Source organism: Lepisosteus oculatus, chromosome 14, assembly GCF_040954835.1.
Source record: "Lepisosteus oculatus isolate fLepOcu1 chromosome 14, fLepOcu1.hap2, whole genome shotgun sequence".
Classification (NCBI taxonomy): Eukaryota; Metazoa; Chordata; class Actinopteri; order Semionotiformes; family Lepisosteidae; genus Lepisosteus; species Lepisosteus oculatus.
Window position 1 is genome coordinate 9,005,001 of NC_090709.1, and position 16,926 is coordinate 9,021,926.

The 16,926-nt window shown below is 41.3% G+C and overlaps 1 protein-coding gene and 1 long non-coding RNA gene across 2 annotated transcripts in view; both read left to right on the top strand.

The window, feature by feature from the left end:
• LOC138243396 (uncharacterized) overlaps positions 1 to 16,270 on the top strand; it is a 31,925-nt gene extending 15,655 nt beyond the window's left edge. Inside the window, exons 7-13 of the mRNA XM_069198960.1 lie at positions 14,521 to 14,949; positions 15,051 to 15,166; positions 15,243 to 15,349; positions 15,404 to 15,557; positions 15,635 to 15,752; positions 15,951 to 16,051; positions 16,129 to 16,270. Coding sequence (XP_069055061.1) covers positions 14,521 to 14,949; positions 15,051 to 15,166; positions 15,243 to 15,349; positions 15,404 to 15,557; positions 15,635 to 15,752; positions 15,951 to 16,051; positions 16,129 to 16,270 — 1,167 coding nt within the window. The remainder of the gene's footprint in view (positions 1 to 14,520; positions 14,950 to 15,050; positions 15,167 to 15,242; positions 15,350 to 15,403; positions 15,558 to 15,634; positions 15,753 to 15,950; positions 16,052 to 16,128) is intronic.
• A 109-nt stretch (positions 16,271 to 16,379) lies between these two features.
• Positions 16,380 to 16,702, top strand: LOC138242961 (uncharacterized). The gene is made up of 2 exons (XR_011191842.1): positions 16,380 to 16,531; positions 16,611 to 16,702. It is a non-coding gene; the product is annotated as an uncharacterized lncRNA (long non-coding RNA).
• The last annotated feature ends 224 nt before the right edge of the window (positions 16,703 to 16,926 follow it).

Below are 16,926 nucleotides of genomic sequence, written 5' to 3' on the forward strand. Positions count from 1 at the left end.
AATTCTCATCGGAAGCAAGGTCTTAACATAGAAGAAACTGGCAGCAGCGGAATTTGAACCCCAAAAAGACTGTAGCCTAAAACCCAACACCTTAGACCGCTCAGCCACACTACCTTCTGCAGCACATTCCTTCCTCACATTACTCAATTAAAGAACACTGGGCTTTAGCTCTTGTCCAACATGGAAACGACTGTCACTTGGTGAAATCTCAACTTCTTTGGCAGCTCTGAATATAGTTCTTCTTTGGAGCAGATTTCAGACCTTTTATTTAATTTATAAAGGAGGGCGCATTCCAAAATGTGTAATTCCTGTTTTAGAAAAGCTCTGGGCGGTGTGTCTTCTTTTAACGCACAAACAGTGTTCTAACTGTATACTGTAGATCAGTGCAGCTATCGTACTGGATTTAGCTGGGATTCTCAATTTTTTCTTAAGAAGGTATTCAGGGTTGCTTAAAACTTGAATAAAAAAGTGATCTGAAACTACCTACTGTACCTTCCAATCTCTGATGTTGCTGTAACTAAACTCAGATGTGGTCTTTTGCAGATGTGCAGTGTGCCTTTACTCTTGTCGTATTAAACATTACCTCTGTTGTTGGGCAGAGTTGAAGGGGAACAAACTGCACAGAAAATTACAGAACGATAAAATGTTTCTACACTTCAAAATGTCCCTTTAAAACCCTCCTCACACACGTCGGTGTGGGGAGTGGGCAGGTAGAGAGGTTTTACAGATGCTCATGATATTTCTCATGGGGTGTTACCTGTTGTAGTATCTCTCTCTGCGCCTCTGCGGCTGAAGTGTGAGGTAACGTTTTGAACAGCCTCTTTGTCTTACAAAACAAGAAATGAAAATCAACTGGTAAATTGAACAGTGCAGTAATCAGCACAGTATACATTAAGAAGCAATTAAACAAAAGATTAGCAAAAATTGAAGTTGAGTAGATTGGAGTAAGAAATTAATTCTATATGTAAGCAAACGAGAACCCACGCTGGGCATGAATCACACCAATCTTTCAGCATTTCTGAAACGTTTGATTGAATTGACAAAGAAATCCTCTCCCGATCTTCATCTTTGAAAAGGTTAACCTTTTGAGCCAGCAGGTGTAACACTGCAAAGCTGCCTGTTTCTCGCAGATGTTTGAAGCTGTAGATAAAGTTTTGCTTGTTGGTGCATTGGCTTAGCTGATTAGTGTGCCTGACTAAAAAACAAGAGATCCTGGGTGTGAATCCCAGTGGTAACTATTCATAAACAGCAGGCCAATCACTGCCAATATTTATGGAGCTCAATTTAAGGATGAAAGGATATGCATGTGTTACAGCTTTCTGCAGGTGTTTTATGTTTTAGCACAAGTGTTGGCTCTGTTGCACAATGGAGGGCGTGTTGGACTTCTAGATGTTAATAGAATTAAGTCATTCAAAGGTTGTGGGTTGGAGTCCACCCAGAGTCACATGTTATTTTGATTCAGACTTTCGAAATCCTCTAGGGATTGGTGTTGATCAAGTCAAATAGAGGACTTCTTATGAGTCGACAGTCGAAAATGAACAAGCGGCCACAAGGGAGAAATTAGCACTGGACCTGGTCGGTGATCGCATTATTCCTATCCTGTAGTCCTTGCACTGGTTCCCTGTCAAGTTTCATGTCGACTTTAAAATCCTCATGCTCACCTATGAGCCTCTCCATGGCTTGGCACCTCAGTACCTGTCTGAGCTCTTATTGCCCTACTCCCCTAATCGCAACCTTGGCTCTTCTAATTCTGGTCTCCTATCTGTCCCCCAAGCCCGTCTACGCTCTACGGGTGACAGGGCCTTCTCCGGTTATTCCCCCAACCTCTGGATCTCTATCCCCAAGGATATCAGAGAGTCACCTTGTCTAAACTCCTTCAAATCCAGACTCAGAGCCTCCTTCTTTAGAAGAGCCTTTAATTAACTATTCTTTACCCCTTTGCTCCTACTGTATTTAGTACCACCATCTACTGTCTCCTTTAACTGTGTATTCTCATCCTGCTTATCTTATGTATTTTTTCATTGTATTGTTCTCATTCTGCAAAGTGCTTTGAGAAGCCACCTTTAAAGGTGTTATATAAAGTAAAGTTTATTATTATTATTATTATTATTATTAATAATGAACAGTGCATTTAACACTGAGCACACTTGGTCCTTCTTTGAGAAGGACTGCAGGGGTAGGGAACAAGCTTTTCATGTGTGTTGTTGAAGACCATATCATCGCTTTGTTGCAGGAAATGTCTGAATGCCATCATCGGAGTAAGGACAGGATCAGGGTTTGGGGAAGTCTTTTTGATGCCTGAAACTGTGTGGTTCCTGGTTGTAACGGCTGACACTCTACACCTAAACAACAGAGAACACAGTTGACATCGCTGAACTGCCTAGCGGACATTTTGTCGCCTTCTTCTGACCTGTATTTAAAGCAATTCTCTAAAAACGTGGCACATTATATCTGTGGTACCTTTATGGAGGGTGAGCGCACTCATAAGGATCATAGATTCGATCACAAGCATCCAAAAATTAGCGTGAGAAAATGACATCACGCTATAAGGTTGAATGGCACGAGTTCTCCTTTTCCCTCTGTAGAAAATGTGTGTTTTAAAGGAGATGTCATGTTATTTTTTTGCCAGACAAAGCCATGCCGTAAGAACAGTGTGGTTATTTAAATGTATTGGTATGAAATTGGTTTAAATCAAAGGAATGTAACAACAAAAAATTAAGTGCTTCTTAACACAGAGATAGTTGGAGATATTTGGCAGCAGTGGGATTCCAACTTACCTCCCCAAAGAGTCTGGACCTTTAATCCAGCTCTTTAGAGTGCTCGGCTGCATTAGCCCTGACTGCCTCATACCTCACACTGGCTCAGAGAAAACTGGGTGGCTTGCAAAGACTGGTAGGAGAGGAAAGGAATAAATACTTATTTTTTATCTGCTAAAAGAAGAAAGGAAATATTTGATAATTGTCTAGCAGTTGTTTTGATCAAATTATTGTAATGCAGTGGCAGGTACAATTAAGGTATAATATGTACATGAACTGAGTCTGAAATCTGAGTTGGTGATGGCAACTGACTATCACTGGAGGACAGTTCACCATGAGTGGGTAAGCCTGCATAATGAGGGAGAAGAGATTGGCCTCTGTGGCGCAGTGTCCAGTGACACTAACTATCTGTCCTACTGTTCTCTGCTAACGTAGAGGGTGAATGTAAGGTTTCTTTTTTGTAAAATATTTTCGAGCACATTTTTGTTGCTGAAACTTTATCTTGTGCATTTGAATTAATTCCAATATTGTCACCTAATTCTATACATTGTTTCATCAGACTAGAACATTTAGAGGAGCTCAATTGCATTCATGAATTGCATAGTGATAGTATTTCTTGTCGTTTAAATATTTCAGTCAAAAATGTAGAGAAGGTGCTCCTGTTTTCACCATTATAAAAACTGTTTCACCAGTAATATTTACTCTCATAAAAGTATTGTAATTGTTTTGTTCTGTTCTGTGACAGTCTTGAGTGTCCTTCTCTTTTACTGCACTACACTTCTCCAGGAGCCAGTTCAGCACACGAGGATCCTCAGTCAAACAAACACTGCAATAGCTTGATAAAATACACTTCTCATCCTTTCTCTTAGTGTTGGTGCTACTATTCTATGCAAAGGAGGTGCCTTGACAATTAAAGGAGTCTTCATGAATGTGTTAATGGCAACCTCTCCACTGGCAATTGACCGGGCTTTTGAAGAAACCAATCTCATTCAACAACCATACAAATTGCATAGCTTAAGGCACATGAAGTGAAATTCGTGAGCAGATAGACACAAAACAATGTCGCTTCACATTATTTGCAAAGCTGTTTTGCTTGTCTAACCACCTCTTCCTACTTTGCAGTGAGCACATATATTTTATTTTCTTCTCTTATATTTTCCTTGATATTTTACTATCCCTTTCCCCCATGTGGAGATGAATCCACATCCAAAACCCCATGTTTCGCCCTGCATTTGTGCCAGTTTTACAATCTGTGTAAAAGCCTGCCTTACACAGGTCTAGTGGTACAATCAGTCAGTCTGGGTTACTTATATAGCTGTGTAGAGTGGAGTCATGCTGAGGTTATAAGTTCAAGCCTCCCCTGGAGCCATTAAGTCTTCTGAATGTTTTTCACTCATAAAAAGTTCATTCGCCGTAGCAGTTTCACTGTGACTTTGCAGGTAAAATATTCTTAATGAGAATAATATTTTGTATGCGATAAATAACCGCACCAGAAAATATTGGAGAGAAATGGCTTGTCGCGCTATTTTCAGCAGACACTCAGACACAGAAATGTCTTGTCATTAAAGAAAAGTTATGAAGAAGAGGTGTGACATCATTGCAAAGGCGATATTTTCTGATGTCTGTCTTGGTTAATAATCATTTGCGTGGGAATTACTTCTGTCATTATTACTAATACTGATAAAAACAGAACTCACAGCTCTCTGGATGTTGGTCATGACTCTAGAAAGTGTTTTTATTTGCAAGCGGCTCTGGAACTCAACACCTGTTGATGGGTCACTTCTGTCAGACACATCAGTGGAACCCAAGCCCACCTACACACACATTCACACACACTGATAGATACACTGTACACCTACACTCTCACACACATTTACATTCACAGACACATCACACCTTTATACACACAATAAGACACTTACACACTCACATATATACACTCACACATGCTATCATCATTAATACTCACATAGACGCAGGCACTACACACACTAACAGACATACCAACACATACACTTACAAATATAAAACTACACACTGACAGACACCACACACTCACAGACACACACCATACACACACATTCACAGGCATGCATTCACAGAAACAGACACTACGCATACTCACAGACACACAGACACACACTTATAGACACCAAACACTCAGAGACCTCACACGCTCACACACTAACAGCCCACACACGCATAGACACCACACATGCACAGACATGCACCCACACACGCACAGATACCACAAACACACTTATCCACAGATACACAATAACTAAAACAAATATAAATACTACTAATACTACAACAGTAACACTATCACTAAAACTGACACAAACTACTAATAATAACAGTAATGTTGTTACTAAAACTAACATTACTACTAGTGTTAATACTCTAACAGTAACACGATAATTATAATTAATATTAACATGAATATGAACATTAAAACTAAAACAATCAGTAGTGCCACTGTCATTAATACTCACATGAACACTAGCATTAAAACTACCAGTTGTACTCTCACTAATATTAACATGAAGACACTGATATTAGTATTAGTTGCTGCCCGTGACGTCACACCGCTCTCTGTGACAAATGCGAGACACTTAAACGCGTGCAGTGACGGAGCGCCTGTCGCCTTGGTTACCATTCTTATGATTTATAAACACTGGAAAAATGCATTTAAACTGTTACTTACATACATTTATGAACTTGAAATATAATTTTCTAGCTCTAGGATACAGTTACCTAAATAATAATATGAATAATCATTGTTTATTTTCAGATTGAACATTATTAACCCTATCTATCTATGAATTGGCTACATTACTCTGCTCTCCTCCCCACTGATAGCTGATGTGTGGTGAGCGTTCTGGCGCACTATGGCTGCCGTCGCATCATCCAGGTGGATGCTGCACATTGGTGGTGGTGGAGGGGATCCCCATTACCTGTAAAGCGCTTTGAGTGGAGTGTCCAGAAAGCGCTATATAAGTGTAAGCAATTATTATTATTATTATTATTTATTAACTGTTTTTTAGATATTTAAACAGGATCAAGAAAAGAATCAGTACTCACCAATCGGTGAAGTTAATCGATTTTTCTACGGTTCTTCAGTTGAAATAATTGGTTGTCGATAGATAAGTGATCAATAACTCTTCTCCGTGCTCCTCCCGCGCTCTTTCTCTCTCTGATCCCGGCTCTCTGGCTGGTGTCTGTGACGTCACAGCGCTTATTCTGACAGAGCAGAGTGCGTCTCTGCTGCTTTTGTGTGTCTTTTTCAGGAATACCAGAAGTACTCGAAATGTTGCAAATAGAAAAGCGTCTTTTTCGTTTTGTAAAAAAGTGAGTGCTGATTTTTATTTTAAACAGGAAATGCATGCATGTTGAAACACTAAATTCTATAAATAATTGAGAAATAATAAAGCCAGGAAAACATATATGTAAAAATACAATTTGATCACATAATTTACTTCATTACCTCTGGTGGTTAAATGTTTTTTTCTGTTGTGTTTTTTCTCTTGTACCTGTTTCTGATCCTCTGGTTGTAGTTATATTTGTAAATTCCATATGTTTAATTAAAAAAAGAGCGCGTCTCTGCTGGAGGAGACTCCTGTCCGGAGCCCGGAGGGCTTTTCATACAAATATAACATCTCCCCCCAAAAAAAAATGGGCTGTGAAGAGAGGCGATTTATAACAGTTGGAGGAGGAGAGCGACAAACCGAGGAATGAAATTCATTAAACAGAAAGAAAAAAGTTTACTTCACAGATTAATGCGTTACAAAGCGTACCCACGTGGAGCAGTAGAGAACGAGCACGAGTCCCTGAAATAAGCGCTTTTAAGGGTTTTACACGAATCATCAGAGTATAGAACCTAGGAGGATCAGACTCATGTTCCTGGAGGTTAAAATGTGTATCCTGGTTTCATTTCCACCCAGCTCTCAGCTCTATAGGTAGTCTGATGATTTAAATTAACTGTATAACTGTTACAAGACTTCATCTAATTGCACATTTATAAATGTGCAATTGTGAGAGCAGCTGATTCCCAGGTCTGGTGTAGAATCACCAGAGCACTGCTCAGAGATACAGACTGGTCAACTGGTCACTATTGTAGTCACGACCATCGGCCCATTGGCTACTAATAATCAATATACTGATCAGAGTGTCAATACTGCTGTTTATTACATAAATACTAATATAATTCCACACTCACTTGTGTTATAAAACACTTAAAAAACATGTTTGGAGGCTGATATACAGTAAAGAAAGTAATACTGAAGGGCTGGAAGTCCTGGAAAGGGTTAATAGAAGCTTCTTGCTTCTGCCCTGGAACAGAGCCCACAGCTGCCAGATCAGTGACCCCTGAGCCCAGTTCACAGAGAGGAGAACCAGGAGCTCTTCTGTGTTTCTAAGAGGACTGGGAGAAAGGAGAAAAGGGGGAGATGTGACTTGAGTCCAGGCTGTTCTGTCTGATATTGTTCATGTAGCAGCACTGATTGTCTGAATATCTTCTGGTTCTGGATTGTGAGGATAGAGAGCAGTACGGAGTTGAGCTTCTGTCTGAGTGTGAGTCTAAGCTGTGAATCTGACTGAGAAGAGAATAATGTTTTTTTTTTTATTCTGCCTCAGAATTTTTCTTATTTGCCAAGGGGTGTTACATCCCCTTCAGAAACTCTGCACAGACTGCCAGAGAGAAGAGGAGAGAGAGATGGACAGATAAGAGCACACGCAGCGAGAGAGACATACGTCTTGATTTACTTTGAATCAAGTGTTCATTTCTTTTCTGGAACAAGTTGTTTCTAAACTTCAAGAAATTCAAACAACTTATGAAAGATAAAATACAAGTCTTGCTTATCAGGACCGAAGAAATACCGCAGGAAAATTCCAGTGATTTTTCTCCTTTTAACGAAAAGTGGAGAAAAACAATGGCAGTGCATTTCCTTCGGCTTGATTTAGCTTAATACAAGTATTCACTTCCTTTTCTGTAGATTACAGCCTGCGAAAGATGAAATAAAGTTATTGGTTATTCATGGTCAGTGCAGGAGAAATACTGCTGGCTGGCAGGAAAATGTCAGTATTTTATTTTAGCTACAAACGTGTGAATGTCAAAAAACAACGGGAGTGTGTTTCTGTGTAGCTATTAAACAAAGGGCTGGTGGTTCAAACCCACTCAGGGATGCGCTTCAGATTGTTCCGCTCTCTGTTTAAACTTGATGGGATTTCTTTGCAAACCCTCTTGATCTTTGCAGGAAATGTGCATTTTACTCGTGTGGAACTACATGTAAACAATTAAGTACCTAAGTCAATGTTCAAGAGAACCATTTTCACGTGTGGAATTTTATCTTCAACTGGCTGTCAGGAGAATTCATTCATACACCCGTTGTATCCTTAGCAAAAATATTTTAAAATTAGATCACAGATTTGTTGGAGAACTTGACAATCCTTGACAATCATTAAATGAGCATTATACAAATGTGCGTTGATATTTTGTGTATGTACCTTAATTGTAATAAAAATAAACATAATTGATTTGATATGGATGTTCATTTGAAGGATTTGAGGAAACTATCAAGGATCTCAGAACAACCAAAGATACAGATGCAGCCATTCAAAATGGGTGAGGTATTTCGCGGCATACCGCGACACGCCCACCGGGGTATCACGCGGTTCACGTGTGTCACGTGACTAACTATCCGGCGCCGCCTTGTAAAACCGCCAGGGGGAGCTTAACCTCTCATGTACAGCATTTGAGCCTTTAATTTTGAACTGTGTATTACAGCATGTTAATCATCAGTCATTAAAATGTTGGTATATTTTATGAAAGCAAGATTGCTCAGTTGGACAAAAGTACACAACCTACTTTTATCAGAAATATTTATGCATCAAAGCCTTTACTGAAGATATTACTCATAGTATTAATAATGGATGACTTTGGACAAGCTGTATACTCAAAGTATAATTTCTTTAGCACATTTGTACAAGCACTTGGAATCTGTCCAAGCCATACTTTGTCAGGCATTTTGTTTTACTTCAACGGGCATAAAAACTTCCTTGCTTTTAACAGGGCGTTTCATAATTTCTAGCTACGAAAATGATTTAAAATGCGACACCTATCATTCAACTAGAGCTTAAAATATCACAAGGAAAAATACACTCCGGTATTCCATTTCTCCCTAAACATTGTAAGCTTCGAAGTCTTTAACTAACGTGATACCGGAGTCAACAAGCATACTTTTAGAATTTGATTAAAAGGGAATATAATATGGAATCGCGTATCTCAAGAATTTAATAACGGTATGATTATATCCGTGTACTGCGGCAGGGCTGTGTAAGGCTGTTTCGCCTGCCTGTTTATGTGAGCTGTCTTGTAGCCTACTGGTCTAGGTGCATGACTACCAACTGGCAGGTTGTGTGTTTAAATCCAGCTGGTGCTGGACCTTCCAGTTTTATTTATTTATTTTTTAATCGCGTAACATAAACATATTACTGTATGCAAACTGTACTGTATACAATATGTATATGTATATTTAATGTCTTAACTGTGCCCGTTTAAGTATTGAATATTCATATCTAATTTTACCACTGAAGGGAAATCTTAACATAAACATACAGTATATGGCTGGTCTCGGTACTTTAAAGAAAAAAATACACACCAGTATTCCATTTCTCCCTAAACATTGTAAGCTTCGAATGAAACCACTAAATAAAGACATAAATATAGAAATCTTAAGATTTGTTTTATTTAATGTTGGTAGCAGGATGAACTGTCAGAGTATATATTTTGTCGCAAAGTTGCTACAAGATGTTAACAGTGAAAAAGGTATTTAGAAATGAGTTATTTCAAGATGAAAAAGAAAACATACACGAAACATGGTTTCATTACGACCAGAATCGGTCTTGAGATATTTTTAACTTGATTTACAGTATTTGAGAGGTATGTCTTAACACCGATACTACAGTGCTTAAGTACTGCTCACGTATATGTTTCTAGGTTTATATTATGCATTTCATACGGTCAAATTACTTTTGAGCAACTAATAAGAAGCGCGAAACGGTATGCGTTTTAGTTTCGTTTTGTGCTGGAACCCGTGGATTGATTAGAGATATCAAGTACATACAAGTCATTTTTTAAATGTTGTAGTTCGTCTTGAAAAAATGTTACGAGTACATCATCTATCAACAATTACACAGGTTCTGTTTCCATATTGCGGATTTTGGTTAGGTATTATCAAATCCAGTGGCGCTGTGTGTTACTTTACTGAGTCCCATGTCACATGGTCTGTGATTGAAACCTGTAAAACCGGTTTAATTCGTCACAGCCAGCACTCTTCAGGTGTGAGGGTCTTCTGCTCAGAATGAAACGCTAAAATGTTTGTGTATATTCTAATGGTAGTGGGGGCAGGGTGTGTGGGAACAGGTTTGGTTGAAATTGCATTGGAGATCTATGTTCTTCACACCTGAAACATTTTCTCTGAAAGGATTTTCTTCGCAGTTTAACCGATCTTGTTACAGCATGTTACAGTTTACTATTATTAACCATGTTAATTTTAAGTGCTTAATGTAAAATCTTGTAAAAATATATTTTCATTGTTCAAATATACATTAATATACATTAAGTCTGATTATCATATAATAAGTTAAATACAAAACTAAAGAAAAAATAGGGTTAAATATAATTCAAAATATTTTGCTAACAATGTTAACTGTTTATGAATAATAAAATGTATTAACTAAGGAGTAGGATGGCACAGTTGTTAGTATGTTTTTTGTTTTGTTTCTTTTTCATAAATACAACAGTAGTACCTGATGTCTCAGTGGCTTTCAAAATTAAATTATGCATACAAACCTGTGAACTAGAAAGATAACTAAGATTTTAATACTAATTAATTTGAGCCTTTCCACCCCCTCTACATTCTCAGAGTAGAACAGACTAACCTTCTAATGAAAGACGGTCCACCCCCCACGGACAGGAAAAGTGCCCACAGGCATTTAAACTTAATATGGTCAGTAACAGTAAACAGTAACATGGTAAGAAGGAGCACGTACAAACGTTTTTGAAATAACCACATGTAAGACTCTGATGCTTAAAATGTTTAGGGAGAAAGTGGAATACTGGTGTGTATTTTTTCTTTAAACTACCAATACCAGCCATATACAGTCTGTAACGTAGGGATTTCTATATGTCTTTATTTAGTGGTTACATTAGTGACAAAGGCTAAACTTTTAGCTTCAGTAACGTGTACATATCTCCCCTTTTTATAAAACGACTTGGTTGAAAACTGTTCCAGAGCCACTGTTGTTTCATCAGTGAAAAGTACATCATGAAATGCCTCTCCCTGTTCAATCCACTGGAAAAAAGAAAAGGAGCATAAAGCTTCTGATGGTCATAAACGATATTCATTTAGGAGCAGCATCAGAGGTATGTTTTTAACTGCACTGCATTGGAGAGAATACCATAGTGTGTTTTTTTTTTTATTCCCTGGCGGAAACTGGCTTCCAGAAGAATCAGTATGGCTCAGAGATTAAATAAAACTTCACAGACATTAACGAAGAGCATAACGCGTGTACTGTATACACTGCAAGTACAACCCAACTCTCTGCAGGAGTGCTGGCTGTGACGAATTGAACCGGTTTCACGGATATTTTCAAAGTAGGAGGCGAGATTTCCAGCAAAAGACCCCCCCCTCAAAAACTCAGTAAATACAGTACTTACTAGTTAAAGGCTAGGCTCCCGACTATGGCGAAAGGAACCCTTCTTTCATTAGAAGACAATGAACATATTTTAGCCCTGAATGAATTAATAGCAAAAATGGTTTACATAAAAGACATTTTTCCAAGAAAGTTTAGCCTTTGTCACTAATGAAACCACTAAATAAAGACATAAATATAAAAATCTTAAGATTTTTAAAATACATGACTTTGCTAAAATTTATTTGAAAATAAAAACAATTACAACCGCCAGGGGAGAGAGAGAACAGGGGAGGGATGTTGGTTTTGCATAAGGGGCGGGGCTATGGAAATTAGGTCTGTTTGGGAATGTGTAGTTACATGTTCTGGCTGTTTGTGAATTATCGTTGTTGAGTATGGAGTGTTGAGGTATTGATTTTGTGTAATGCTTTATGTTGAAAATTGAGGTGGATTTTGTTTATGATAAACAGGATAAACTGGGATGGGAGGAAGGTTTGGTTTTGCATAAGGGGCGGGATTATGATAATTGGAGGACTTTGCGAGAGTAAAATGGTCTGATTATTTGATTTGTTTGATTATTTTTGTATTGTGGTTGTTATCTATGTTTTTGGTTGGTATTATGTTTATATGGTTGTTTTTGTTGGTTGGTTGTTATTATGGTTATTAATAATACGATCTATAGTTGAAATCTGAGCCTAAATAAAAAGAAAAAGCAAGTGATTAGGTTTATGAGCAATCTAATTACTTATTCGTTTAAAACGCTATATAAAATAAAGTTTATTATTAATTTGCTGGACAGGGCGGTGAACATTATTATGCATAAGACAATGATAACGATCCTGATCAGTTTAGAAATCTGTGTACGCTGTTAGGTTTTTACTTCTTAAACTTTTAAAATACACGTTTTGAATAGAAAGAAATCCTCTTCCTGGTACAGTATGTATAGCAAACCAGCACGTCTTTTTTCTCCAATCAGAGGGGTGTCAGATGGTGTCAGCCAATCACCATTCTGCGTTGGGTAGCAACGGGTGACTGTTCTCAGGCGGAAGATGTAAACAGCTTAATGTTCGTGTTAAATATTTTTTTTAATTAAAATTCATTCTATACAGCAATCGCATATTTGGGTACTGTTTCATAAAACTTTCATGCTTAAAATGTTTAGGGAGAAATGGAAGACTGGTGTGTATTTTTTCTTTAAACTACCAAGACCAGCCATACACAGTACAGTTTACATACATACAGTAATGTTTATGTTCCTAAATTAATATCGTTTATGACCTTCAGATGCGTTATGCTCCTCTTCTTTTTATGCTCAGCTACTAAAATTTCCCTTTAGTGGTAAAATCCATATAAATATTCAAAACTAAGCGGATTGAAACGTGCACAGTAAAGGCATTAAATGATTAAATCTTTGCACTACCAACCAATGCACCACGAGTGCCCCTGTCGGTCATTTTGGCCAGCCAATCACTTACCGCGGTGCCCTACGGTGCCCTGCGGTGGCTTGTGGGTAGGTTACTGTACCGCGGGTTTTTACCGCGCATTTTGAATGGCTGCATCTGTACATTTGGGCATCTGCTATTGGTAAAGATTAACGAATACAGTAAGTGTGAAGCTTGCACACACACGAGAGAAAAAAATCAAAAATCATCATCATTAAACTGATGGTGTGTATAGCAGAGGATGGTTTCGATCCATCGACCTCTGGATTATGGGCCCAGCACACTCCCGCTGCGCCACTATGCTGACAGCTGTCGCAGCGTGATTCAACACAACTGCTCTATCTTTGCTTTCTAAAAGTGCGCCCGAGATGAAAAGTCTAAACGGTAAACGCAGACGTCACTTTGAGCACTTGGTCTTTTATAGTACAAATATCACACGCTGCACTACATGGGCGTGTCTTCAAGATCGTTGTGAACCAAAGCTTCTGCTTTCCGAGGCAACTGATTCTTTCGTCGTTAATTCCCAAAGCTTCAATGAGAATCAGTGAAACGAAAACCAAACACATGTACACACTCGCGTCGTACCGTGAAAGAAAAATTATGGAAGCATTTGAGAAATAACAAGAGTAGTCTGAACATCTCCAACCTATCAACTGTTCTACAGTGATCGCTCCCTCTACACCCACTTTATAACACTGAAAATGATGCAGGAAGCACAGCAAAGTTCTAAAACCAGCGGTTGAAAAGCGTCTAGATACGTAAGATAACAATTTCTCAAAAGTAAAATCTTAATCTTTTAAATATTGTCATCCATATATTTTCGTTTTTCTCTTTTTTACATAACACGCTTTCGAGAAATAGACTGTCTTGTAATGAAATCTGCATTAGAAAATGTGTATCTAAATTAAAATCGGGAATATGTCTTTTGCGTTATTCAGCTTTCTTAGCGCTTGGGTCTCGATTCAGATATTGCAATGAAAGCAACAGGGGAGTAAGTTTTCCTTTTCTAAATCAAAGGTGGTCTGCTCACAAGGAAGTATACATGTTGATAGAACAGCCCCCTCGATAAAAGAAAGTGTGGACGGACGTGTCGCATGTTCCGTACTCTGTCTGACAGCGAGTTTAACACACTGTCCTTGGAAATTAGAAACTAATTGAACAATAAATTAATCTGAGCAAATTTTACACGCGTGGGTGATTTAATTCTGTCGAAATTACGTGGAACTCCTCCGCTGGGGTCAGATACACACGGGAAAGTGTTCAGGCGGCTTCACGGAGTCCCGCCTCAGACTGGAAGCAGGTTCTAATTAGACGCTGAGAACAATCCGGGTCTCTGTGTGTAATTGATTGTGTTGATTGAGCGGTAGTGCGACCATGTGTGTGGTAGCATAGTCCTGCTAGTATAAAAACCTAGTCACCGCGTTCACACTTTATGCTCTCTTGCTTCAACACAGTTTGGTGGTTTACGTGTCTTACTTCTGTAGCAGTTTAGCGGGACGTCAATTTGGCAATGCGCTCGTTTCTCTGTGCTGTGCCTGTGCGCAGGGGCCGGGCACTGATCTCCGCCGGGCCGGCTGGCTGGGACTCTCGGAAATTAGCGCTCCAGGCCGACCTCCCGGCTCCTGAAGACGCAGCCCAGTCGGAGGACGAGCCTGGCAGATGCGCCCTCCGAAGACCTGTCTGTAAGCGAGAACGACTCGCAGTCCTTGGCTCCCGACTTTCGCCGCCTTCCCGTGTCCAGAGACCCGTACTCGCCCTACTTCGACAAGGAGAAGATGAAGCCCGAAGCCGGCAGCCGCCCCTTACCCGCCTACATCAAGAGCATCCTGTTTCCTCCCCAGCGAGGGCGGCAGCTGGCTCGCCCGGCCATCGGGGGCACCCGAGGAGTGGCTGTGTGGTGCGACTCCAGCAGGATGTACGTGAGGGTCAGTCGGCTCCTGTTCGGCTTCAGCTGTCGGCCATCGGAGGTGACCTTGGGCAACTGCAGCGTCAGCCGAACCACACGCAGTTACTTCTACTTCATCTACGGGCTTCACGAGTGCGGCACCGAGCGATCGGTAAGCGGGTCTTCATCTACAGGCAGTGTATCGATGTGAGCAGTAGGGCCAGTGTCGGGGTTGCCTTTTCTGGGAATATCCCTTCCTCTGTGACCCTGCAGGTTGTCCAGGGCCGCCTGGTGTACTCCAACACTCTCCGCTATGCCCCGCCCTCCTCCAGTGCACCTGTGCATCGCTTCATTCCCTTCTCTGTGCCTGTCAAGTGCTCCTACAACAGGTAGGCAGGGCTCTGCTGCTGCGGAGAAGCTGCTGGGGAAAGTGTCCAGATGCCCCTCATCCCCTCTGTCCTGCAGGTTCCACTACTCCTACAAGGTTGGCTATGTCCCCACGTGGGCCAGGAGAAGGACCTTCTTCAAGGACCTGAAGAACAAGCACAGCTTTGTGCTGCTCACCACCAACTGTAAGCTCCTTGAGTGAGTGGCTCCTCCTGCCTTCTCTCTCTCCCTCTCTCCAGCCCGCTGGGTCCGGCTCTCTCCTAAGGATGAGTACTTCCAGGCCACTGCCTACTTTGCCACAGTAGAGCAGAGGCTGTACATCCACTCGTGTTACGTAACGGAGAAACCGGACCAGCACTCCCAGCCCCGTTTCCCCGTGATCGACAACTTGGGGTATGGCCCCTTCTGGGAGGAGAGGTGGGCAGGAGCCCTGAGAGCCTGCAGGGGTTCATCCTTGTCCTTGTCCCCAGGTGCATGGTGGACAGCAAGGCAGATGGCTGCCTGTCCAGGTTTGTCCCCTCCAAGCAGAAGGATGTGCTCCGCTTCACGATTGATGCCTTCCTCTTCCAGAAGAAGCTGTCCAGGAAGGTACTGCTCTCAAACGCTGCTCAGCCTTCTTGCTCTACTGATCCATGGTCTGCTTTCACATCCATGATCTAGATGTGAACCAGACTGTGGCAGCTGTAGTGCCTAGAGCTGCCAGCTTGCCTTCACTGATGGCAGAAGGTCCTTCTCTGTCCCTCTATTGGCCTTGATCCCTTAATGCTGTGACCTTCCCTCTTGTAGCATGAAGTGACTGAGCTGTACATGCACTGTGCCATGGCTGTGGCTCCTGCTAAAGCAACACCAGGGACCAAGTCCTGCACCTACAACAGGGAGGCGAAGAGGTACTTCTGCAAGGAGCCTGCTGAGGGTTCTCTGGGACATGCCAGGTGGAGGCCTCACCTGTCCTCCTCTCCTCCAGGTGGGAGGAGCTGTATGGTGACCATGAGGTCTGTGCCTGCTGTGAGTCCAGGTGTGCTGGCAGCCGGAATGAAGGTGGGTCTGGTTCTCTATCCCTTGTGGATGCATCTCTGCCCAAGAGACAACCATGCTTGGACAACTGAGGAATGATCCTGTGCTGGACAAAAGGACTGTGTAGATGAGTAGACTGTGGGTCTCTGGGTATAGCAGATCCCTCACTCCTGGGTGTTACTTGTCCACAGGTACCAGGAGCCTGGTGACCAGCAGTCGGGTGGCTGTGGCACCAGTAGAAGCTCCTCTGGATGTGGGAGCTGACTGGACTGAGGATGAGGAGGGAGACCCTCAGAGCTCCAGTGAGGATGTGGAGGGAGCAGAGGACTTTGGAGATATTGGCCAGTGGACAGGTAGGGTCTGGCAGGAGGAGCTCCTGTAGGGGTGGGTGTCCTGCAGTGTAGCTGGATTGTTCTCCTTTTTCCTCCCCAGGTGCCTGAATGAAGGCTCCAGCCTGGCCCTTGTGACTCTCCTGCCTCCACTTGCCTTGTAATGGCAACATCTCAATAAAGCTGTGAAAGACCCTTCTGCTTGCCCTTGTTTCTTTATGGTTTATAGGTTTGAATGGGGTGGAGAGATTCAAGGGAAGTGAGACCCATTAATCAATGGAAGTATTTGTGGGGGGGTTCCCCTTTCAGGAATGCTTCTTGTATTGCTGCCAATGAGGACTGAAAATGGCTGGAGTAATAAAGCATTGTAGTGGGGGAAGATGGCTGCATTATTCCTTGGGCAGGGCAGTGTGACTTTT